Below are 25740 nucleotides of genomic sequence, written 5' to 3'. Positions count from 1 at the left end.
TCACTCCACATTGAGCATCTATTGATTGTTCCTTGTATATCCTAGAGAGATAGATGAGACTGACTTTGATTCAGACATTCATCCTATATTTATAATATAAATAAAAGTAGAAGTATACTCTTTCTATTTGCTTCTTGCTCTTGAGTTTCTTTTTCATATATATGTAATTATTCATATCAGGATTAGTAGATTTATCTCAGTATTTTTCCTTTGTTTCCTAGAGTTTATCAAAAATTTTTAAAATATTCTCCTAGAATAGGGTATGCATGTTACAACAAATTTGAAGAAAGTTAGTATGTTTCCACCCACCATAGAGGCTGATGGGAGCAATATGTCAGCACACTGATAACTTATTCATACTCCAATTTAGGCAGCTCTGTCTCCTACTAGCTGTTACCAGCAAGGTCTCTATGGTTAAGTCCTAGGTTTAAATCCTAGCATTATTATTTAATAATTGTGTGACCTCAGGCAGTTTATTAAGTTATCAGAACCAGTTTATTCACTTACATGAGGAGTTATCTTGAGAGTTAAATGAGATAATTCACGTGGAACTCATCAGGCAGTGTCTGTCACATAAAGAACACCCAAGTTGTTACCTATTCTTACTAAATTTATTAGCATTATTGCTGAATATTTGAGTAATTTTCAATATTGTGAACATTTTTGTGCATATATTATTGAACACTTACGTGAACATAGCAGAGTTGACAAGTCAAAGTGCTTGCAGATTTTAAATACTAATATTATCAAATTGCCTACATATAGTTACATTGATTTGTTCTACTATTGATATTTGTCTTAAAAAAGACATTAAAAGTGTAATCCCATTTTTTAAAATATATTTCTTTGATCTTTGTGAGGGTCAGTTTTTTTTTCATAAGTATTTTGGCAATTGGTATTTATGTTGACTGTCATTCATCTTTATATGTTTATTACATTGAGCTTTTTTTTTTAGTTAAATGAACATTTGATCTTTAAGACAATTGATTCATCTATAATTTACAAATTATATTTTGTGGTTTATAATTTGTCTTCTAAATTTATTTTTTATGTCTTACTATACATAATTTCTTAGATCTTACAAAATATAGCAACTTTTTAAAAATAGATTTGGGCCTGTGATCACTTTTAAAATTATGCAAAATTTTAATTCTGCTTTCATGGTTTTATAATACTTTTGTTTTGATTACTAGATTTTAGTTTTCTCTGAATAGAAAAATATCCAGATAGTCTAAACATAAAATATTGACTAATGCATACTTTTCACACTGACTTGACACATATACTAAATCATACATATACTAAATCCCTTATCAGGGATTTATACTTAATCATATACTAAGTAGCTCTGACTGGGTCTCTGTATTCCACTGATCTCATTTTCTGTTTTTGGACAATACACTGAATACACATGATCTTATTATAGATCATTTGTAATACACTTTCACATTTTGTTAGAAGAACACTTAGTAATTTTTGTTCTTTTATAAACAAGAAGTTTGGAAAGTCTCATTTTTCTTATGATGATTTTTAAAAGCAATTGCTACTTCCTTTCCAAATCCTTTTAGGATTATATTTTTGTGTAAATTTAACATGAAATAGATAATTTTTTTTTTTTTTTTTTACTATTTTGAGTCTTGCCCAAAAGAAACATGATATGCCTTTTCACTTTTATTGTCTTTTGCTGTATTCTTCAGTAAGGTTTTATAATTTTATTTCATAATGGTCTTATATCCTTTTGTTTAATTTATTCCTAGATAATTTTTTTTTTTGCCTATTTGAATAGGGTCATTTACTTCCACTTTTTTTTTTTTAACCAGGTTATTGAAAGGGTCGGTGATGGGATAACTAATTAATTTTACATGCTTACGTGGTATTTAGTTAACTTTATTGAACTCTTTGTTTTCTAATGGTTTTTGCATTTTATTTTCTTGATTATTTCAGTAAACTGTCTCCCAATAATTATTTTCTATATCTTTATTTCTTGTTTCATTTCTGGCTTTATTGCGGTGATCAGAAATTTTTATCATATTCTCAATACTGAAATAATGGTAGTAGGCGCCTTTGTCTAGTTTCTGATTTTAATGAGTGTGTCTCCAGTGTTTTATTATGTACAATGTGTAGTTTTGGTTCCACTTTATGAATTTTAAAATGCTCTCAAATTACTAGATAAGGGTTTCCCACTAAACTGATTGGTATTGAAATTTAGAAATTTTTAATACATCTATTGAGATGCTGAACAGATTTCTCCTTAATTCTTAATACTTAAGGTCTTAACTTTGATCTACCTTTAAAAAAATTATTGTAAACATTTTTTGTTAAATATATTTTTTGTATACCACACTATTTGTTTAACAAAAGTGAGTATGGGTGTTGGCATCTGGTTACATAGACAAAATTGATCTATCGTTTCTTGCTTTGTATTTGTCAATTTTGGGGATACAAATTATACCAGCCTTGTATAACCATTAAGGAGGCTTTCTCTTATTTTTCAGGCCCTGTAGCAATTTAGGTATCACAGAAGTTATCTGGTCCTTGAAGATTTGACCTAACAGCCCAACTCTAAAACAATGTGGGCTTGATTTCTTTCGTGTTACCAGATTTCTCGGGCAAACTTTTAAGTTTTACAGAGTCTCTTCAGTTTTTCTGCCTCTGAAAGCAGTTCTGGTAGTTTATATTTTTCTAGATTATTATCTATCAGGATACCGTAGTTTATTGACAAAGTTATATGTGTTATCCTTCAAGAAATTTTGAAACATTTTTTTTCTGTATTATCACCTTTCTTATTTCTACCAGTGAGTTTTCTTCCCCTTTTTGGTCTTCCATCCAACTATATTCAAACTGGAGATATATATATTTAGAGAGAGAGAGAGAATCTCACTCTGTCGCCTAGGCTAGACTGCAGTGGCGTAGTATCGGCTCCCTGCAACCTCTGCCTCCCAGGTTCAAGTGATTCTCCTGCCTCAGCCTCCCAAGCAGCTGGGATTGCAGACGCCTGCCACCATGCCCAGCTAATTTTGTTTGTTTGAGACGGAGTCTCGCACGTGATCTCGGCTCACCACAACCTCTGCTTCCCGGGTTCAAGCAGTTCTCCTGCCTCAGCTTCCCAAGTAGCTGGGGTTACAGGTGCCCACCACCACACCCGGCTAATTTTTTCTATTTTTTAGTAGAGACAGGGTTTCACTATGTTGGCCAGGCTGGTCTCAAACTCCTGACCTCAGATGATCTGCCCACTTTGGCCTCCCAAAGTGCTGGGATTACAGGTGTGAATCACCGTGCTTGGCCTGGAAATTTTTTTGACTAACAGCCCAATAGATTTTGATATCTGATATTCCCATATTAGTACAGTTTTTTATTTCTTTGGCTCAAGAATAATTTAGAGCCATATTTTAAATTTTCTAAGTGTTTAGCTTGGAAGATAGCTCTATTTATGATTCCTGTTTGTATTACAGTGTGGTCAAGGAATATGGCCCACAGTATTTCAGTCCTCTGGAATTTGAAGTTTTCTTCATTTCTTAGCACTGTCAGTTTTTTAAAAATAACCCATAAGCATTTTAAAATACATATGAACTCTGTTAACCAACTTTATTTTAGAGATAAGACCAATCAGACTTAGAAGATTATGTGCCTTATTCTATGTCACAGTTAATTATAAATGACGTATCTAGGTTTTTGAATTTTAATTTCCTCAGTTTCCCATTAGATTTAACTGCCTCCAGAATATAAATATTTATATATTTGGTATCCTCATATGTGTGTGTGTATATATATATAGAGAGAGAGAGAGAGAGAGAGAGAGTTTATATAAAAATTAAGTCAATAAGTTATAAATTTAGAATATGGTTTTATAGTATTATTTTGAAAAGTAGAGAAAAGTCTAGGTAGAATTTATTTGCATCTTTAGAAGTGAACAAGGTCTGAAAAGCATGGCTTAAACTAATTTTACTGAATAGGTCATCTGTAGGTAGATGGGAAATGAACAAGAAAGGATATCACACATAATGGAGAAGAAACAAAGGCATGTGTGCGTTTGTGAGGAGACAAGCCTAACCTAGATAGAAGGGAGATCCTTGTTGCAGGGTGATAGGAAATAAGACTGAATAAATGGCATTGAGCCTGATTAAAGGTGTAGTGAAAAAAGTTAAAAAAATGAAATACAAAGCAGTTCTGTCATCTAATGACTAGTGTCACATTTCATTTAGCAAATGCATGGTGATTTCATTGCAGTGTCTGTGATAATTAACTTAAAATAATTAGCATAGGCTGCCAACGGGATTCTGAGGAGGTAATATGAGACAAATATAATGTTAACTTTACTCGTAATGGCAGATTGTGTAGAACTCTGCTAAATATACCAGCATGGAACATCTGTTGGGAATTTGGATAAATATGATTCCAGTATATTTTAAAAGCCATAAAATTTCTTAATGAAGTTTATAAAAAATAATGAAGAAATGCATGTATGCTAGTAAAAATTTTTTGTGTGTGTTTGAAAAACAACTTCTAGAAATTTAGAAGTTAATTTCTTAAAAAGGAAGTGTATAAAAATAGTTAAGAAACGCATTTACCTGGTAAAAATGTTTTCTTGTGTGATTGAAAAATAGCTCCTAGAAATTTAGAAGTGTCTTTCTACCTCTGCTGGTTTAAACACCTATATATTGAAAATACTTTGGCAATTTGCTTGTGAAAATTAGGAGAATCTTAAATTCAGCAAAATCAAGAAGTGAACATATAATCTTAAAGTATAAGAGGTTATTATATATTTCAGTTCTATAATAGAAATCTGCTATTTATTAAAACAGCTTCTATTTTGAAAGTAGGTAGGGGATTGATGACCATTTAGTGGGATCATTCCATGTATGTAAACCTACAATATTATTTTAAGAGACTCGCTACAAATTTGTTTTATTTTGGTCATGCTATTTTAGACTAAAGTATGATGAATGAAATATTTGAATATTCTAAAAGTCTGTTACAGGTTGAGCATCCCAAATCCAGAATTCAAAATCTGAAATATTGCAAGATCCAAACATTTTGAGTACCAACATGATACTCAAAGGAAATGTTCATTGGAGTATCGTTGATTTTGGATTTTCGGATTCGGAATACTCAACCAGCATAATGCAAACATTCCAAAATCTGAAAAAAGTCTAAAATTGGAATCACTTCTGGTCCCAAGCATTTCAGATTAGCGACCTGTAGCCTGTGACAATCATTGTCTAAAGTTCGTATCAACAAGAACAGTAATTGAATTGTTAATGTTTTAGATTTATTCTCAAATTCAGTATACTTCGATTATTATGTTGTGCCCCCCCCCCTTTTTTTTTCCAAATTTGGATAATAGGAAGATTTTTAATGAGTTCTAGGCGAAGCTTATGTGTGCTAACTAGGCACACAGTGAGCGTTGGTAATCTTATATATTAAAATACAGTTGATATTTATGGCTGTTATTTATTCACATAAGACTTTGGAATGACATGTATATCCTCAAAAAAAAAGTCAGTTTTTTTCAAGGGAAAAGTATTTTAGAATAATTTGTTTCCTTATTCTATTTATAATCTTAGGCTGCATAGAAAGAACATATTAGCCTTCCTTTTAATGAAGTATGATATTATGTAACTAGAATATTTCATTTAATGTTTATCAGTTATTTTTTCTCCCATCTGTAAAATACAATCATATAGGTCATAACATCTAGATATCAAAGAATTACTTAAGAAAGGCATGCACTTTTTAAACTAAAAAAACTTTTTAATTGAATGGATTTTTTGTAATCTTGCCTGAAGCTCAAAATGTTTATGCTTGTTAGAGCTAGAATTTACATGTAAGTATAATATAAATGAATATGAAAAGCTTTATCTTAATCATATGGTCCTCTTGTACATAGCAGTATTTGATGTGTAAGTCTATATATATTTCTCTATGGTCAGATATTTTCTGGATTTTGCTTGTGTATTAAAACATGCATTAGTCTTTGTTATTTCCCCTTATTATTGTATGAGATATTCTTGTTAAAACTAAGTTTAAACCTCAAGGTAATAATAGTGATGATATATAACCGTTATTATTCTTACATTAATAAAATTTACATACTGTTGAAGCAATAAGTACTTCTTTTTGTGATAATTATAACCCCAGGGCTTGATGTTACATTCCTTATTTGTGGGCTATTCAGCTAAAAGTTAATTTCAATAATACGACTATGCATTTAAGAACAATTTTCTTTCAGATTTGAGTATTGTTGGAAGCTATATATCAACTCTAGAATTTTCTTATTCAAACTGATGCCTAGAAAGGTAAAACAGAATGGGAAAACTTGCCGTCTCCATCTTATAATGTCTGTGAATAGACTTGGACTAGGCTGTGATAAATTTTACAAAATTACTCACATTGTAAGTTTAGACATGTTATTTTACCACTTTCATGTGTGGAAACAAAAAGAACATTTATATAGTGAAGGGATAAAGAAGGGCCTTTGTGGCCAGGCACAGCGGCTCACACCTGTAATCCCAGCACTTTGGGAGGCTGAGGCGGGCAGACGATGAAGTCAAGAGTTTGAGACCAGCCTGGCCAACGTAGTGAAACCCCATATCTACTAAAAATACAAAAAATTTAGTTGGGCATGGTGGCAGGTGCCTGTAATCCCAGCTACTTGGGAGGCTGAGGCAGGAGAATAGCTTGAACCTGGGAGGTGAAGGCTACAGTGAGCCAAGATCGCACCACTGCAGTCCATCCCAGGGGATAGTACGAGACTTCATTTGAAAAAAAAGAAAAAAAAATAGAAGGGGCTCTGTGATCAGTTATTCAGGAAATACTTTGATATTGTGGAACATGGGACTGTGTTCTTAGATGTACCGCCTTGTTTGTAATACTTTAAAAGCCAAAAAAAAAAAAGAAAATATTTATATGCAAGAAGAATTAAACTTGTAATATTGAAGGATTTTTAGGTGTTTAAATAATTAACCAAAATTGTCATTTTCATTGCATTTTCCAGGCAATTAAGTTGGAATATGCAAGGTTGGTTAAGTTGGCCCAAGAAGACACCCCACCAGAAACCGACTATCGTTTACATCATGTCGTGGTCTACTTTATCCAGAACCAGACACCAAAGAAAATCATTGAGAAAACATTGCTAGAACAATTTGGAGACAGAAATTTGAGTTTTGATGAAAGGTAATTTAAAAATATAAAATTCTTATGCTAAAAGTGTTCTTTTTTTTTTTCATGCAGATTCCCAGGATAATTTCTTGAGTATTTATTTTATATATGCATGGGTACATATTTTAATAAATACATAACAATTTGAACTCAATGTGAACAGTTGCTGGAGTCTGGCCTTTTGAAGTTTGAACTGAGAATAACTTAGATCATTTTAATAAATTTTAATTGTGAATCAATCACTGCACTTACTACACTCAATATTTTAGAAACAAAAATGGGCTTCTCAACCTCTGTACTATATACATAGTTTAAATTAGATAAATCTTTGTTGTTGGGGCTGCCCTTTGATTGTAGGATATTTGATAATATCCCTCATCTCTTTGTTAGATGACAGTAGCAGCTCCCAAGTTGTGGCATACCAAAATATCTCCAGGTATTGCCAAATAACTCCTAGGGAAGCAAAATCACCCTTATTAGAGAATCACTGGAGAAAAGGTTTTAGTCTTGCAGATAAAATATAAACATTCTTTGACGTAAGGAGGAGGCTTAGAAAGGTTAAATTAGATGCACGCAGAAACATTTTCTCTGGAAAGAAAATATTCTATAGAAATTTCTGTAGAATTTCTGTAGAATATAGAAAATATTCTATAGAATATTTCCAGAGAATGTTTTCTCTGGATTATTAGTTTTATAAAGAATTATTCAGAAAGTCCTATAAAACTACTAATGTTAAAAATCACAATTTCATTAGAATGAATGACACTAGGAGACAATTTTAGGGCCCATGTGAAATATTAGAGTATTGAAAGTTATTTTCGTATATAAAAACATTGATGCTGTCTTGCAGTTCATTGTAATTTTAATTCTGAAATGATTATCCTTTTATGAATGTCTCAAAAATACTGAGTTAAAAGTGTGTAGTGAAGAATATGAGGGGAAGCAAAACATCTGGATCAATCCTATCTTGCTAGGTATGTGCTGTGAAATGTAAGATTCTGTGCTAATACAAATAAATAGTTGTGAACAATATCTGATAGATGGTTGAATGCTCAATGAATGTTGGCCACTACTATTTGTATTAGTAGCAGTATGGACATGATTTATTTTGATACATATGACTGCAGAGAGTCAGAAATAGGGTTGTTGTGACCCTCGTTATCGGTGCTATCAGTGTACTGAGTTCCACTGGATCTATGCTATTTAATTTGGAGAAGATACTAATGGAGTAATCACATTGACTTTTCAATCTTTTGCAATTATCTGACTATAACTAGTTAATCTGTTTTGATAACCTTACTTGTGCTTGAAAGACAGAGTTATACGCCTGTGAATAAATATATTTTGTAAGGATTTCTTTGTCACTGATTCTGATCATAAAATCCACTGGAATGTTTCCATTTTTACCTGAGATAATAGGCACATTTTAAACTCTTTCTTTTTAGTATTTAAGAGTAAATATGGGGCGGGGGGAGAAGATGCGGTGGCTCTTGAGCTTGGTTAATAGATGCACATTATTTTTTAAAAGTTTCATTTTTTTCCTATGCAAACTGTGTTAGTTAGAATGTAATTTAAAAGTCATATATCAATACAACACAGTAAATTTGAATTAGAGTTATTGCTCCTATCTTCTTTGTAATTCTCCAACATTGGTCCCAAAAATATTTTTCCCTTAAGGTTATTTAGAAGTTGTTTCTATAAAAAAGTATTGCTATTTTTGCTCAGTGTTTATGGCTTTTGCTTTTGATTTACAAATATATATATATACACACACACATATATATGTTTTTTTTTTTAAGGTGTCACAACATAATGAAAGTTGCTCAAGCCAAACTGGAAATGATAAAACCTGAAGAAGTAAACTTGGAAGAATATGAGGTAATGTGCTTTTTTAGAGGTAAAACTACAGATTTAGGGATTCTGTAATTCACTGATATTCCTTTCATTTCAGCCCAACGGAAGTAGAATTTGTTATGAATGATGAGTAAAAAATTAAGTTTCCAGGTCAATGCTCAAGTAATTAATAATTTTATAAATGATTTTAGGATTAACATGATGTGATAGCATGTAGACCAAAAAGTTTAAAATCAAAAAAGGAAGATTTTTGGTTTTCTATTTCAATGCTAGTTCTCAACTACTTTTTAAATGAACTTTTCTAGCTTAAAAACGAAGTAAAAATACATTGTTAATTTTGAAATCAACTTAGAAATTGCTGTTACATAATATTAACAAGTAATATTTATCAAGAGCCTACTATTTGCCAGGCATTTTTCTTTCTTTCTTTCTTTCTTTCTTTTTTTTTTTTTTTTTTTTGAGACGGAGTCTTGCTCTGTCGCCCAGGCTGGAGTACAGTGGCGCGATCTCGGCTCACTATGCCAGGCATTTGTCTAAGCGCTTTACATGTATTAACTGATTTAATTCAGACAGTAACACTGTGAGGTGGATTGTGTTCTTATTCCCATTTGACACACGAGAAAATAAGGCATAGAACAGTGAAGTAACCTGCCTAAGGTTTTCACAGCCACAAGTTCACAGCTTGGCTAATAGAACCTACTTTAACTGTTGCACTACACTGTGCAGCTGTACACTGTGGGCTATATTTTTTCCTCACTTTGATTCATCAGATATATTTTGAGGAAGTTAGAGATTCATTTTAGTCACTATATGCCATATATATTTGTCATTATGAGACAGTGTTGTGTGTGAGAGAGCATGTACATAGGTACTTGTGTTTGTGGGATTTTTTTGTGCACAAAATTCTTTTTGTCAACTTTGGCTTTAAAATACTCTTTATTTTAATTGATGAATTCATACACCTAGTATTTCTTCAAGTTTTTAAATTTAACCTTATACATTGTCTTTTTTAAATTTACAAGTCTAGCAAATTTTACATTGTGGGGTGCGTTTGCTTAATATTTGGTTCCCTTTACAAACCTAATTATGGCACTTTAGATTCCCTGAACAATTAGTGTAATTCACTACATAGAGAAGAGGAAAGATAGAGCAAACACTCATTATTGATGAAAACCTTAGCTAGTTTGGCATATAAAGTAACTACCTAATTCACTAAAGAGTGTCTCTAAAAACAAAAATAAGAAATAATAAAACTGCAGCAAATATATAGAATTGTGAGCATTGAAAGCTTAAAATTTTTCTTATCAAAAACAAGGCAACGAGAATAAGTGAAAAGTAAAATATTGGAAAAGAGAAACAAAGACATTATTTGTAGTTTTTTTAATCTTGAAATTCAAATAAAATCTACAACTGATTTATTAGAACTAGTAAGAGAGCTTTGCAACATGCACACTTGTGTCAGATATCAGTTTTATTCCATTATGCCAGTAAAAAAGTGAGACCATTTACAATAGTATCTGAAACTATGGAGTATATAGAAATAAATTTAACAAAAGGTGCAGTTGACTTCTGTGGGGAAAATTATAATACTTATCGGGAGACATTAACAAAGACCTAAATAAATGGGCATACATATGGTATTTGGAAAACTTGATATTATTAATATATAGATACCACTTTTCCCCCAAATGCTTTATAAATTCAGTGTAGGCCATATCAAAATTCTAGCAAGATGTTTTATGGAGCTTGATAAGCCGACTGAAAAATGTTATGGAAATGCAAAGATCCCAGTCCCCCTCCTATCTCTGACAAGCAAATGAGTGAACAGTAGAAAGACTTTTTAATAAATAGTTGTGGAAATGAAGTTTGATTTCTTGTTCATTCCATATGCAAAGATTCATTTCAGTTGTGAAATGCTCCTGTGCAAAGCTGTTTAGAAGTCAACATAGGTAGAAGCCTAAAGACACTCATTTATCCATAAAAGGCACTCATTGACCAGATATTTTTGACCAGGATATGTAATCTAGAGCCAGAGAAATTCAAAATCTGTTTTATCTTGACCCTGAGGAGCAAGTGAAGTCATCTTTTAGTTAATAATGACTCCAAATCTGTACCCTTCCAATTGATTGAGAGCTCTACCCTTGTCCCCAAGATTGGTGTTCATGGGACTTGATTTTTAATTGTGACTTGATTCTGCACCACTTTCTTTAGTTTGCTTCAACGGACTGACTCATCATATTTTTATTCACAAACCTTCTCATATTCTAACTGCAGGGCCATTAAATCATACAAGTATTTAAATGACTTGTTTTTAGAGTCTGCATATTCCTCATATTTTTGGTCTTGCTCTAAGTTCAGGGTTCAGCAAACCATAGCCTGCAGACCAGCTTACCAACTGTTTTTGTAAATAAACTTTTATTGGAACATGGTCATTTGTATACATACTTTCTGTAGATACTTTCACACTGCAGTTACAGAGTTGAGTAACCGGAGATGAGGCTTGCAAAGTCTAAAACATTTATTGTCTGACCTTTTACAGAAAAAGTTTGCGTACTCACAACTTCCAAGGCAATTCTGATGACAACAAGGAATGACAGTTTGAATACCTTCCCCAGAAGAGCTAACTTTATTCTTGCAGGACAGATTTTACCTTTATTTGTTATTAATATCTAATAGCATGAAAATTATGTCTTGAAAATTGAAATTAAGGCTGGGTGTGGTGGCTCATGCTTATAATCCCAGCACTTTGGGAGATCAAGGCACAGGGAGTTGCTTGAGACCAGGAATTTGAGACTGGCCTGGCCAACACAGCAAGACCCTGTCTATACAAAACAGATTTAAAAATTAACTAGAACTGGAAGCGTGCACCTGTAATCCAAGCTACTTGGGAGACAGAGGTAGGAGGATTGCTGGAACCCAGAAGGTTGAGTCTGCAGTGAGCTGTGATCATGCCACTGCACTGCAGACCGGGCGACAGAGTGAGAGCCTGTCTCAAAAAAGAAAAAAAAAAAAAAATTTATATTCAAGGAGAATATGGTTGGCTAATAACGTGTCTGTGTTTCTTATTTTTGTTTATAATGTTTATATAAAAGCCTTAACACTTTTGTTATCAGTATTCTCTTTCCAATTTGTCTTATACTGAATTTCAGTTATTTTTCTTGAGTCAATTATTATAAAGTAAGTTAAGAAAATCTTGACTTCATTCTCTTTAAGAGTTACAGGATATCACCTTAGAATTATTTAGTCCTATTACATGCCCTGTAGTTGTTTGGGGGGTGGGGAGGGGCACTGAAATATGAACTGCAGCTGTTCTTTCACCGTATCTCATGTAAATAAACTATTCACCTACACACTTAAATTTACCACACATTTGCAAAGTTAAAAGGTTAAATAAATCTATCATAACTTTTTTTTAGTTTCTTAAAATTATGTATCAAGTATAAGTGTTCAAGCTTTGGTTCATACTCAGTGTAATAATTTCATATTCTTCCATGAGTTGATGTAGATACAATAATATTTCAATAATACGATTTTATACTGATGAATTTTTGAGATGACCTGATGGATTATCCTGCCTTTATATTTGTTATCTGCTAGTAAAATCTTTAATTTCATATCAATGCCTAATAATTTTTAGATTTAATGTTATATTAATAAATAGTCTTGTGTGCCAGAAAGTAAAGTCTTATTTTAGTTCTGATATATCTTCATTTTGGACTCTTTGTTTCTATTAATTCAAATAGTAGCAGAATAGTGTATTATTTTTGAACAGTTTCATAGTAGTTTTTAAATCTTATTTTGAACATTTTTAATTTTTCTTTCACTTACAGGAGTGGCATCAGGATTATAGGAAATTCAGGGAAACAACTATGTATCTCATAATTGGACTAGAAAATTTTCAAAGAGAAAGGTAAGGCAAAGTAGACAAATATGAAAAGAGCATAATTTTTGCACTTAATTCTATTCAGATATGACCTCATCCATGGAAAAGATTGTATTCACACACTGTATTTTTAATAAATGTTTTATTTTAGATCAGTTTTAAATTTACAGAAAAATTGCAAAGTTAGTGTAGAGATTTCCCATTTACCCCACATAAAATATATTTTCCATTAAAAAATCCATAAGGTCGGCATTAGTGTCTGTGTTTGTCAGCTCTCAAATACTACACTTGAGGCTGAGTCTCATCTTGATAGCACATTGGAGTGTTTTCTGTCTTTGTGAACTTTCAGGTACTATAAAAAGTGTAGCTGTAGAAAATTTTTGAGTACTGTGACTTTAAACAAATTTTGTATTAATTTTCATTTAAATTAAAGATAATCTTAAAGGAATATCTACTTATTTAATTAAACAATTATTTTAATTATTAAGAAGAAAGGATACATTTTGCTTTACTTACATTTTAGAATATTTACTAGTTTGCATGTATTTCTCCACTTATTTCTTAATGCATGTTGTTTAGCAATAACTTGACTAGTGATTGTTTGTTGAGGAAATGCTTTATTTTTGATGCAGTGTATATTGCAGCCAAATAAAAGGGATATTGAATTTTTCCTTTTTTTTTTTTTTTCTTAATGAAGTTTAAGAAGCTCCCACTTAGGTAATGATGCTTCTTTTTCAAAAAACAAAACAAAGATCAATGTTTAATTCTGGAGTTATACTGTCCAACATAGTGGCCACGTGACAAAACTTAAATAACTGACAATTTTAAAACCAAAGTTCAGTTCATCAGTTACACCAGCCACATTTCAGTAGTTCAGTAGCCTCACGTGGTTAGTGGCCTCTATTTTTAGCCAGCATAGAACATTTCCATAATCACAGAAATTTCTACTGGACAGTACTATTCTAGAGGACAGTACTTTCATTTTTATATTAATAGTTATCAAAAATTTTAAAGTTATCACACAAAAGGAAAAAGTAATGTTTTACTTAACAATTTATCTTAAGTACTTAAGTACAGATTATTTAAAGTCCTAGTCATTGTGCTGTTTATAAAATAATTTCGCTTTGGTCATTGATGTAGGACACTTATTTTGCTCGATACCACCATTTTATAAGTTATGTCCGTCAAGATTGTATTTCTTTAATAGGAATATTCAGATGTACTAGAATTTATAAGCTTTGTGCTGATTTGAGAGAAATAATATGATTGTATAATTCAATAGAGTAAGATTAAAAAAAGGCATTTCAGTGTTACTGATAAATCAGACTTCACAGAGATGTAGTAACTTTGTCAAGGTCAGGCAGCTAACTAGGAAAAGAAAAATTAAGAGACCTCGTATTCTTGTATAATTTAATGAAATCATGTAAATACCAAATGTATACATTTATCTCAGTAAGAATTAAAAAGATGAAACTGCCACTTTGTGTCTGTCTGCATAGCTTCTGTATTAGCTGTTCCCAGTTAACATATCTTAAAGGAATTTGAGATATAACTTGGAAATATGTTTAAATATTATAATTTGCTTGTCAGTTTTCAAATAGATGCTTATTCAGAAAGCTAATATTCTAGTATAGTAAATGCTTATCAAATTAGGAGGATTAACTAGAAAATCAATGGTGACAGATATTACTTATGGAATATCTTTTAAAGAAATAGTGGTGTGTGCGACTGTAATCCCAGCTACTCAGGAGGCTGAGGCAGGAGAATCACTTGAACCTGGGTGGTGGAGGCTGCAGTGAGCCATGATCACACCAGTGCAGTCCAGCCTGGGTGACAGAACGAGACACTATCTCAAAAAAAAAAAAAAAGAATTTTTTTTTTTTTACTGTAAATATAGCAGTTATTGTTGCTGGCTGTGTATAAAATCTTGCCTAAAGGTTCTGTCAAAATTGTTTCTAATGAAAATGTAAACATTTAAAGCCTTGAATGAAGTACTTACTGATGGACCCTTGTGAGTCCTGAGAATAGTGAAGTGAAATCTATGATTTCAAGAACCAGCTAATTTTTTTTTTTTTTTAATGTTTTTGTAGAGATGGTGGTCTCACTCTGTTGACCAGGCAGGTCTTGAACTCCTGGCCTCAACTGATCCTCTCACCACCACCTCCCAAAGTGTTGGGATTACAGGCATGAGCCACCGTGCCCCACCCCTTTTCTTCCTTTTTTAAAATCTGATTTGAACTTCATAATATCTAGACTTATATTAATACAACACATATGCCTAATTCTATCACGTTTTTTTTTTTTTTTTGAGACGGAGTTTTGCACTTGTTGCCTACGCTGGAGTGCAGTGGCGTGATCTCAGCTCACCTCAACCTCCACCTCCCGGGCTTCTCCTGCCTCAGCCTCCCGAGTGGCTGGGACTACAGGCATGCGCCACCATGCCTGGCTAATTTTGTATTTTTAGTAGAGGTGGGGTTTCTCCATGTTGGTCAGACTGGTCTCAAACTCCTGATCTCAGGTGATCTGCCTGCCTCGCCCTCCCAAAGTTCTGGGATTACAGGCGTGAGCTGCCACGCCCGGCTTCTATCAGCTTTTTTATGTTTGGGGGCTTTTTGTTTTTGCTTTATTCCACTAGGTTTCCCAGATTTAGAAGAAATCTTTCATTTTCCACTTCCTCTCTTTCCTTTAGATCTTCTTCTTTCTGTTTTTTTACATTTTTCCCAATAACTAAACCTGTCTGCACATAGAAAAGAACCTGCGTTGTCGTTGAACAAACCAAATGATGTTTGTGATCATAAAACAGAGTAACCTGAGTTTTTCCTTCATGCATGTGGGACACTGCGTTCAACAAGTAGATTGTTGGTTTCACATTAGCTTCAAATCTGAGTTCAAATGGAAGACATTGGAAAATAAATACCAAGGAAGACAGAACTATCCGAATTTATCCGTTATTGCCTCTTTTCCCAGATTTTTTCTTAATTTGTAGCTCCTATTTTATTTTTTACTTTTAATATAACTGTCTCTGGGTTTCAGATGATAACTGTTGCTAAAAAGGTGCTCCCAAGCATACACTGCATCCGATGATATTTTTTATTATAATGTAGATTATCAAAACTTAAGCATATACTTAAAATGTTTTATAATTGTAGCTGACTTTGTTTCTACAAAGGTGAAATACTAATGTTATATGTTTCTTTTTAATTTTCAAGTTATATAGATTCCTTGCTGTTCCTCATCTGTGCTTATCAGAATAATAAAGAACTCCTGTCTAAAGGCTTATACAGAGGACATGATGAAGAATTGATATCACATTATAGGAGAGAATGTTTACTAGTAAGTTGAATGCATATAGTATGATCTTACCATTTTGTCTGACATTGGGCAAGTTTTCCAGACTCATATATAAGTGATGACTACATAAACTCTGATGGGATAAGAACATGATGATGTCTATAAACTGGTTCTAATCCCTTCAGATGGCAAAGTGCACTCAGTTATTTATTCTTTCCTCTTTATGAATCCCAAGTACTATAGGTGATAAATGAGAAGTGTTCTTAAAATAGCATCAGTTTGTTTACATTTCTGTATTTAGATTTCTTTATCACACTACCACTCCTTTTTTTGGTGGGAGAGGAAGGGATGCATAGATAAGTCTTTAAAAAAAGTTTTATGTAAGTCTATAAGAATATGCAGTCTGGGTGCGGTGGCTCACACCTGTAATCCCAGCACTTTGGGAGGCTGAGGCTGGTGGATCACTAGGTCAGGAGAACGATACCATCCTGGCCAACTTGGTGAAAACCCGTCTCTACTAAAATACACACAAAAATTAGCCGGGCGTGGTGGTGCACGCCTGTAGTCCCGGCTGAGGCAGGGGAATCGCTTGAACCCAGGAAGTGGAGGTTGCAGTGAGCCAAGATCGCGCTACTGCACTTCAGCCTGGTGACAGAGTGAGACTCCATCTCAAAAAAACAAGAATATGCATAGAATGTGTCAGAGTAATTTCTGTTTAACCTAAAAAAAATTGAATTTTGAGATATAAGAATAGTATAGCTGATTTTAAACATAAATACTACCAAAACCTGATGGTTCCTCTGAAACATTCAAAAAATGATATGATGTTTCTCATCATTTTTTGATAGTAACCTAACCACATTTGGTTATTTGTTTTACATAGGAATTTAAATGAAACCTCATCAAGATTACTTTAGTGTTCCTTTCAGGTTTATTCATATTATATATTTACAAAGTGTTAGGTTCTGAGGGATACAAATATGAGTAAGATGTACTTCCCGTCCTCAGAAAACTCAGTCTGATAGGAGAAATATAGAAATAATTGTTATGTTCTGGAATAAGTGTCATTATGAGAAATATGCACAGTGATATGCCTGAAATATTTGGGAAGAACCTTAAGAGAGAAGGTTCTTAAGATCTCATCTGAATCTTGATGGATAAATAGGAGTTTTATTCATGATAGAGAAGGGAGAATATTCCAGTGCACAACAGAAAATAAAGATAAATTCATTGTGGCTATCCAGGTTATGAGGAAGTGGGGTAAGGTGGAAGTGATGAAGCTGACAATACTTGTCGATATTGGTCAGATGATAAAGAAACTTATATGACATTCAGATGAGTTTGCACTAGTGTCAGTTTGATTAGGTTTGGCATGATGAGGTTTGTTTTCAGAAGATAATTCTGGTAATAATAGCATACTAGAGGATGAACAGGAACGAAGTAGATTGAAGTCAAGAACCTTAGAGGGGAAAGTCAAGGGATGGAGAGTGAGGGCCTCGACTCATGTAGTACAGTAGGTATGATGGTGAAGGAAATGAAAGCAGGGCATGTCATAGCTGTTGGGTGAGTGGAAAGAAGGAAATGGAAGAGTCAGAGCTGCCAAACTTTCTAGTTTTTCATTTAATATTAGGGAATCTAATAGGAGGAACAAGGTTGGCTTTGAACATGTTATATTTAAGAGATTTCCAAGACATTGTTTGATTCAGTGAACTTAACATTAAACTTGTCATTAAATTTTATATCTCATTTAATGCATACTTCCAAAAATTGTAATAAATACTTGAAGATTTATCTCATTTTATTCTCTTAACCCCTATGGTAGGAAGATAATAATACCCTATTATTAATGTAAAGAAAGTGAAGCTACGAGATTTAGCTAATCTGTTCCCGATTGGTGTATTAGTCCGTTCTCACAGTGCTATAAAGATACTACACAAGACTGGGTAATTTTTAAAGGAAAGAGGTTTAATTGACTCACAGTTCCATACGGTTGGGGAGGTCTCTGGAGACTTAAAATGATGGCGGAAGGTGAAGGGAAGCAAGGACCTTCATCACATGGTGGCAGGAGAGAGAAGTGCAAGCAGGGGAAATGCCAGATGCTTATAAAACCATCCGATCTCAAGACTCACTTCCTGTCACAAGAACAGCATCGGGGAAACTGCCCCTATGATCTGATCACCTCCCACCAGGTCTCTTCCTCGACACCTGGGGATTACAATTCAAGATAAGATTTGGGAGGAGACACAAAGCCTAACCGTATCAATTGGGTAATTGATTCATGGCCAAGTTGGACTTACAGCGCAAGGTTCTTTCCAAAATCAAAATAAATTGCACAAGAATTATGGTGTAAATATGTAAATATTTTTATTTGAAATTCAACTTTCAAAGTCACATTTATCATGCTGTAAACATAAGATTTTAAATAAGAATGCTTAAATATTATAGGTCTTATACCTGTATTTATCTCTTACGTTTCTTATTACATGGATTTCTCTGTTCTACTAGATCAGTGATCAGCACACTATGGCTTGTGCTCCACCTACCACTTGTTATTATAGATAAGTTAGATTGAAACATAGCCATGTACATTCATTTATATATTATGTATTATTGCCTTTGTACTACAAGCAGAGATGAATAGTTGCAACAGAAACTTTGTGGCCTTCAAAGCCTGAAGTAGGCCTTGTCTGGACCTTCACAGAAAAAGTTTGCCAATCCTCTTACAAATTGTAAGCTCCATGAGAGTTTTCTGTATTAATCACTTGAATGCCCCTGCATCTGGAAAAATTTCTGGCACATGGTGTTTACTCTGTAGGAAGTTTTTGAAGGGATAAGTGAATTGATTACCTTTATATTTCTGTATCAAGGAATACAATAGTATATATTCAGTTGCCATTTATGGAGATGAGTTTTTCAAAAATTAATATGGATTCTGAATTTCTTTATTTTTAAAACAATTATAAGTGCTTATAAAATTTTATAATTGGGGGAAGTTAATCTCTAGAGAAGAAAAAATGGCCCCTGTATTGATGATCAACATAAGCCAAACAATAGTGAAAAACACAATAATGTTCCATCCACCAGTGTTTGCTTTTGTTTCTGTTGTTGTCATATGCATAGCGTTTTCTAAAGAGAGGTTTTCAGTTCTAGGTAGGTTGAGATTGTTTTCTCTAAATACTGTTTGTTCTAATACTGTTTGTGAACATATTTATGTTGTCTTCCTTATTAATACTTACAGATGTTTAATTTAAAAAGGAAACAAAAACATATTATTTTTTTTTTTGCATTGCATTAAGAAATTAAATGAGCAAGCCGCAGAACTCTTCGAATCTGGAGAGGATCGAGAAGTAAACAATGGTCTGATTATCATGAATGAGTTTATTGTCCCATTTTTGCCATTATTACTGGTGGATGAAATGGAAGAGAAGGATATACTAGCTGTAGAAGATATGAGAAATCGATGGTGTTCCTACCTCGGTCAAGAAATGGAACGTAAGTTTAAACAATGGTAGTAGGCACCTGAGATGTCGGGATTAAACGCAGTTAGAATTAGATGTTATTTATTCTTGCCATTTTTTTTTTTTTTTTTGGAGACGGGGTCTCGCTCTGTCACCCAGGCTGGAGTGCAGTGGCCGGATCTCAGCTCACTGCAAGCTCCGCCTCCCGGGTTCACGCCATTCTCCTGCCTCAGCCTCCCGAGTAGCTGGGACTACAGGCGCCCACCACCTCGCCCGGCTAGTTTTTTTTTGTATTTTTTAGTAGAGACGGGGTTTCACCGGGTTAGCCAGGATGGTCTCGATCTCCTGACCTTGTGATCCACCCGTCTCGGCCTCCCAAAGTGCTGGGATTACAGGCTTGAGCCACCGCGCCCGGCCCTATTCTTGCCATTTTTTATATTAAATATAATATTAAGTATTATATTTAATTTCATATTCACATTACTCTTTTTCCATATTGATGAGCTAAGCTGGGTGCATTGCAGTTGCCATTTGTTTTTGTCTCCCCAAAATGGCAATTATCTTACCTATCACGGCAAGTTGATATTAGTAAATCATGTTGACAATGATCATGTCATAATTTCTATCTTTAGTTAGATTTAATTGTTTGTATTTGCAGCACACCTCCAAGAAAAGCTGACAGATTTTTTGCCAAAACTGCTTGATTGTTCTATGGAGATTAAAAGTTTCCATGAGCCACCGAAGTTACCTTCGTATTCCACGCATGAACTCTGTGAGCGATTTGCCCGAATCATGTTGTCCCTCAGTCGAACTCCTGCTGATGGAAGATAAACTGCACACTTTCCCTAAACACACTGTATAAACTCTTTTTAGTTCTTAACCCTTGCCTTCCTGTCACAGGGTTTGCTTGTTGCTGCTATAGTTTTTAACTTTTTTTATTTTAATGACTGCAAAAGACAAAATGACTATACAGACTTTAGTCAGACTGCAAACAATAAAGCTGAGAATCGCATGGAGCTCAGACTTTGTTTTAACCGGAACTGATGTATAATCACAGATCTAATTGATTTTATTATGGCAAAACTATGCTTTTGCCACCTTCCTGTTACAGTATTACTTTGCTTTTATCTTTTCTTTCTCAACAGCTTTCCATTCAGTCTGGATCCTTCCATGACTACAGCCATTTAAGTGTTCAGCACTGTGTACGATACATAATATTTGGTAGCTTGTAAATGAAATAAAGAATAAAGTTTTATTTATGGCTACCTATGTGTTTGTAAGCAGGTATATTGTATATTAGTGTATTAGTAATAATATATACATGAATTTTGTCTGGGGATTAAGATTGGACAATTAATAGATTAATACAGTCTTGATTCTGCTCTAATGGTAGCAAATTGGAAAATGTTTAAGTATTTGACACTTAAATTTATCTATATTTTTAACAAAATTCTTAAACTTAGTATGGCACCTGAGCTTGTTTTGAATTCGGTCAGGGTTTTTACTCAAGCAAGTGGTTGATTTTTTTAAGTCAAACTACACTGAAACTTTTAACCTTTTCTTAGATTAATTTTACTTTTTAAATGTATTTAAAATACATAGCAAGGTGATTATTTCAAGAGAATCCCAAAGTACTTGAATAAGGGCTATTGTAAAACTTAAAAGAAATATTTATATATACACATATATACACATACACACATGTATATATATATATATATTCTTCATAATGGAGGACAATGTTTTGCAATATATAAATCATTCTATTTTTGTAAATTGTATATCACTTTAATTGAAAATGTTCTCTGCTAATTAATACTGTGAAACAAAATTGATGTTGTTTAACTAGAAGTTATGAGTATCTTAACTGCCTTTATTCCTTTTCAAAAAGGAAAAAGCTATAGAACATTTTGTAGATGAAACTACTGTTAATGAATTAATATTGTGAATGAAAATCAAAATCCATACTTTAAAGGTAATCATGTTACTAACAACCTATTTTTGAATTCATAAAGACTTCTTTATAAATGATGTTTTGTGAGCACAGTAAAATAGACCATTATACTATGTATATGTTTGATACAGCGTCGCCAAAACTAGTGTTGTTTCTAAGTGCCTCTCACAAAAGATCCTGGATGGAGGAGTAAGATGAAATATTATGCTATTATATGATACTGTTTGTAAAGCTACCAATGTGCTAGCAAGGTATTAATGACAAGGAATTATTACTGTTTCTGTTGTGATGTTAGATTTTGCATATTGTATCTATCAAAATATGTTTGGGTTTAGATTTTAAGTTGTCTACTGAGCAGAATTCTGCATTGGTTTTCCAGTCCTGTTAAAAGTTTAGAAACTTCATATGTGTCATCACAGCTTTTGTAAAGTATCCTTAATATTTTATGACATTCTACCACGGTGGTAAAGTTGTTTGTGTTTGTGTGTATAATTGACTGCTGAGACACAAAGTGCTCAAACACTACATGGAAATTATTCCTTCAAAGGCACATTCAGAGAATCATGTCACTCTTGTGCTGAAGGTAAGTATTATAATTGTATTTACTATATACTTAAAACCCAGATTATTTATTCCTAGTAGTGAATTTGAAATAACTTATTTAAAGCAATGACCTTTTTCAAGACCTACAGAAACAACGTATTTTAATATTGGTTTTTAATCTAATTGTAAGATTTAGATCACTGAAATTTCTTTCTTTTTTTTTTTTTTAATATCCAGCTTTTAAGTTCAGGGTTACATGTGCAGGATATGCAGGTTTCTTGCATAGGTAAATGTGTCATGGTGGTTTGCTGCACAGATCATCCCATCACCCAGGTATTAACCCCAGCATCCACTAGCTATTCTAACTGATCCTCTTTCTCCTCCCAGCCCCCACCCTCTGCCAGACACCAGTGTGTGGTGTTCCTTCCACCATTGAGTCCAATATGTTCTTATCACTTAGCTCCCACTTAGAACATGCAGTATTTGGTTTTCTGTTCCTATGTTAGTTTGCTCAGGATAATCGCCTCCAGCTTCATCTGTGTCCCTGCAAAGGACGTGATCTCATTCCTTTTTGTGACTGCATAGTACTCCATGGTGTACGTTTTCTTTATCCAGTCCATCACTGACGGGCATTTAAGTTAGATTCCATGCCTTTGCGATTGTGAATAGTGCTGCAGTGAACATCCATGTGCGCATTTTTATAAGAAAACAGTTTACATTCCTTTTATGTAATATCCAGTTACGGGTTTGCTGGCTCAAATGGTATTTCTGTCTTTGGGTCTTTCACAATGGCTGAACTGATTTACACTTCCACCAACAGTGTAAAAGTGTTCCTTTTTCTCCGCAACCTCGCTACCATCTGTTGTTTTTATGACTTTTTAATAATAGCCTTTCTGACTGGTGTGAGGTGGTGTCTCATTGTGGTTTTTATTTGCATTTCTCTAATGATCAGTGATACTGAGCTTTTTTCATGTGTAGGCCTCATGGATGTCTTCTTTTGAGAAGTGTCTGTTCATGTCCTTTACCCACTTTTTAATGGTTTTTTTTTCTTGTCAGTATGGTAAGTTCCTTATAGATGCTGGATATGAGACCTTTGTCATATGCACAGATTGTAAAAGTTTTCTCCCATTCTGTAGGTTGTCTTTTTACTCTGTTGATATTTTGTTTTGCTATGCAGAAGTTCTTTAGTTTAATCAGATCCCATGTGTCAGTTTTTGCTTTTGTTGCAATTGCTTTTGACATCTTCGTCATGCAATCTTTGTCCATTCCTATGTCCTGAATGGTATTGCCTAGGTTTTCTTCTAGAGTTTTTATAGTTTTGAGTTTTACATTTAAGTCTTTAATCCATCTTGAGTTGATTTTTGTATATGGTGTAAGGAAGATGTCCAGTTTCAATTTTCTGCACATGGCTAGTCAGTTCTCCTAGCACCTTTTATTAAATGGGAAATATTTTTCTCATTTTTTTTTTTTTTTTTTTTTTGGTCAGGTTTGTAGAAGATCAGATGGCTATAGGTAGGTGCGTGGTCTTATTCCTGAGTTCTCTATTCTGTTCCATTGGTCTCTGTGTGTCTGTTCTTGTAACAGCACTGTGCTGTTTTGGTTACTGTTGCCTTGTACTATAGTTGAAATTGGATAGTGTGATGCCTCCAGCTTTGTTCATTTTGCTTAGGATTGCCTTGGCTATTCAGGTTTGGCTTTTTTGTTTCGTTTTGTTCCATATGAATTTTAAAACAGTTTTTTTTCTAATTCTGTGAATAATGTTAATGGTAGTTTAATGGGAATAGCCCTGAATCTATAAATTGCTTTGGGCAGTATGGACATTTCTACGATATTGATTCTTCCTATCCATGAGCATGAAATTTTTTTCCATTTGTTTGTGTCCTCTCTGATTTCCTTGAGCAGTGGTTTGTAGTTCTGGAGGAGCTCCTCTCGTCCCTTATTAGCCGTATTCCTAGGTACTTTATTCTTTTTGTAGCAGTTGCGAATGGGAGTTCATTTGTGATTTGGCTCTTGGCTTGCCTGTTTTTGGTGTATAGGAATGCTAGCACTTTTTGCACATTGATTTTGTGTCCTGAGACTTCGCTGAAGTTGCTTATCAGCCTGAGCTTTTGGGCTGAGATGATGGGATTTTCTAGATATAGGATCATGTCATCGGCAAACAAAGATAGTTTGATTTCTCTCTTCCTATTTGAATACCTTTATTTCTTTCTCTCACCTGATTGCTCTCGCCAGAACTTCCAATACTATGATGAGTAGGAGTGATGAGAGAGGGCAACCTTGTCTTTCACAGGTTTTCAAGGGGAATGCTTTCAGCTTTTGCCCATTCAATGTGATGTTGGCTGAGGGCTTGTCATAGGTGGCTCTTATTATTTTGTAATATGTTCATTTAATACCTACTTTATTGAGAATTTTTAACATGAAGTGATGTTGAATTTTATCGAAGGCTATTCTATTGAGGTAATCATGTGGTTACCACATCTGTTGAGGTAATCATGTGGTTTTTGTCTGTAGTTCTGTTTATGTGATGAATCTCATTTATTTTGCTTTTTGTATGTTGAACCAACTTTGCATCCCAGGAATGAAGCCTACTTGATCGTGGTGGATAAGCTTTTTGATGTGCTGCTGTATTCAGTTTGCCAGTATTTTGTTTAGGATTTTTGCATCGATGTTCATCAGGGATATTGGCCTGAAGTTTTTTTTGTTGTTGTATGTCTGCTAGGATTTGGTATCAGGCCGATGCTGCCCTCATAGAATGAGTTAGGGAGGAGTCCCTCCTTTTCAATTTTTTGAAATCATTTCAGGAGCAATGATAGCAACAAACTCTTCTTTGTACCTCTGGTGGAATTATCTGTGAATCCACCTGGTCTTGAACTTTCCTTGGTTGGTAGGCTATTATTACTGCCTCAGTTTCAGAGCCCATTATTGGTCTGTTCAGGGATTCAATTTCTTCCTGGTTCAGCCTTGGGAGGGTGTATGTGTCCAGGAATGTATGCGTTTCTTTAGATTTTCTAGTTTATGTGAATAGAGGTGTTCATAATATTATCTCATGGTAGTTTGTTTTTCTGTTGGGTCAGTGGTAACATCCCACTTATTTATGATTGTGTTTATTTGAATCTTTTTTCTTCATTAGTCTAGTGGTCTCATGTTTTACTAATTTTTTCAAAAAATTAGCTTCTGGCCAGGCACAGTGGCTCATGCCTGTAATCCCAGCACTTTGGGAGGCCGAGGCGGGTAGATCACGAGGTCAGGAGATTGAGACCATCCTGGCTAACATGGTGAAACCCTGTCTCTACCTAAAATACAAAAAGGAAAAAAAAGCCGGGCATAGTGGCGGGCGCCTGTAGTCTCAGCTACTCGGGAAGCTGAGGCAGGAGAATGGCGTGAACCTGGGAGGTGGAGCTTGCAGTTAGCCGAGATCACACCACTGCAGTCTAGTGGGTAACAGAGCGAGACTCCATCTCAAAAAAAAAAAAAAAAAAAAAAAAAGCTCCTGGATTGTTTGATTTTTTTGAAGGGTTTTTGTGTGTGTGTGTCTCTATCTTCAGTTCAGCTCTGATATTGGTTATTTCTTGTCTTCTGCTAGCTTTGGGGTTTGTTTG

The 25740-nt window shown here is 33.9% G+C and overlaps 1 protein-coding gene and 1 long non-coding RNA gene across 12 annotated transcripts in view; both read left to right on the top strand.

The window, feature by feature from the left end:
* USP25 (ubiquitin specific peptidase 25) overlaps positions 1-20913 on the top strand; it is a 143559-nt gene extending 122646 nt beyond the window's left edge. For all 11 annotated transcript variants that reach the window (XR_013414951.1, XM_015133106.3, XM_015133105.3 and 8 more), the window contains 6 exons: positions 6995-7173; positions 8958-9036; positions 12843-12922; positions 16105-16228; positions 19483-19678; positions 20303-20913. Coding sequence is in view for 10 of the 11 variants with exons in the window: in XM_015133106.3 (XP_014988592.3) it covers positions 6995-7173; positions 8958-9036; positions 12843-12922; positions 16105-16228; positions 19483-19678; positions 20303-20475 (831 nt within the window). In the remaining variant the exon portion in view is untranslated. The remainder of the gene's footprint in view (positions 1-6994; positions 7174-8957; positions 9037-12842; positions 12923-16104; positions 16229-19482; positions 19679-20302) is intronic.
* Positions 1607-6899, top strand: LOC144339676 (uncharacterized). The gene is made up of 2 exons (XR_013414952.1): positions 1607-2943; positions 6670-6899. It is a non-coding gene; the product is annotated as an uncharacterized LOC144339676 (long non-coding RNA).
* Positions 20914-25740: the final 4827 nt, after the last annotated feature.

This window comes from Macaca mulatta, chromosome 3 (genome assembly GCF_049350105.2).
Source record: "Macaca mulatta isolate MMU2019108-1 chromosome 3, T2T-MMU8v2.0, whole genome shotgun sequence".
Taxonomy (NCBI): Eukaryota; Metazoa; Chordata; class Mammalia; order Primates; family Cercopithecidae; genus Macaca; species Macaca mulatta.
The sequence above is the reverse complement of the archived record's forward strand: the minus strand, read 5'-3'. Positions and strand labels throughout refer to the sequence as shown.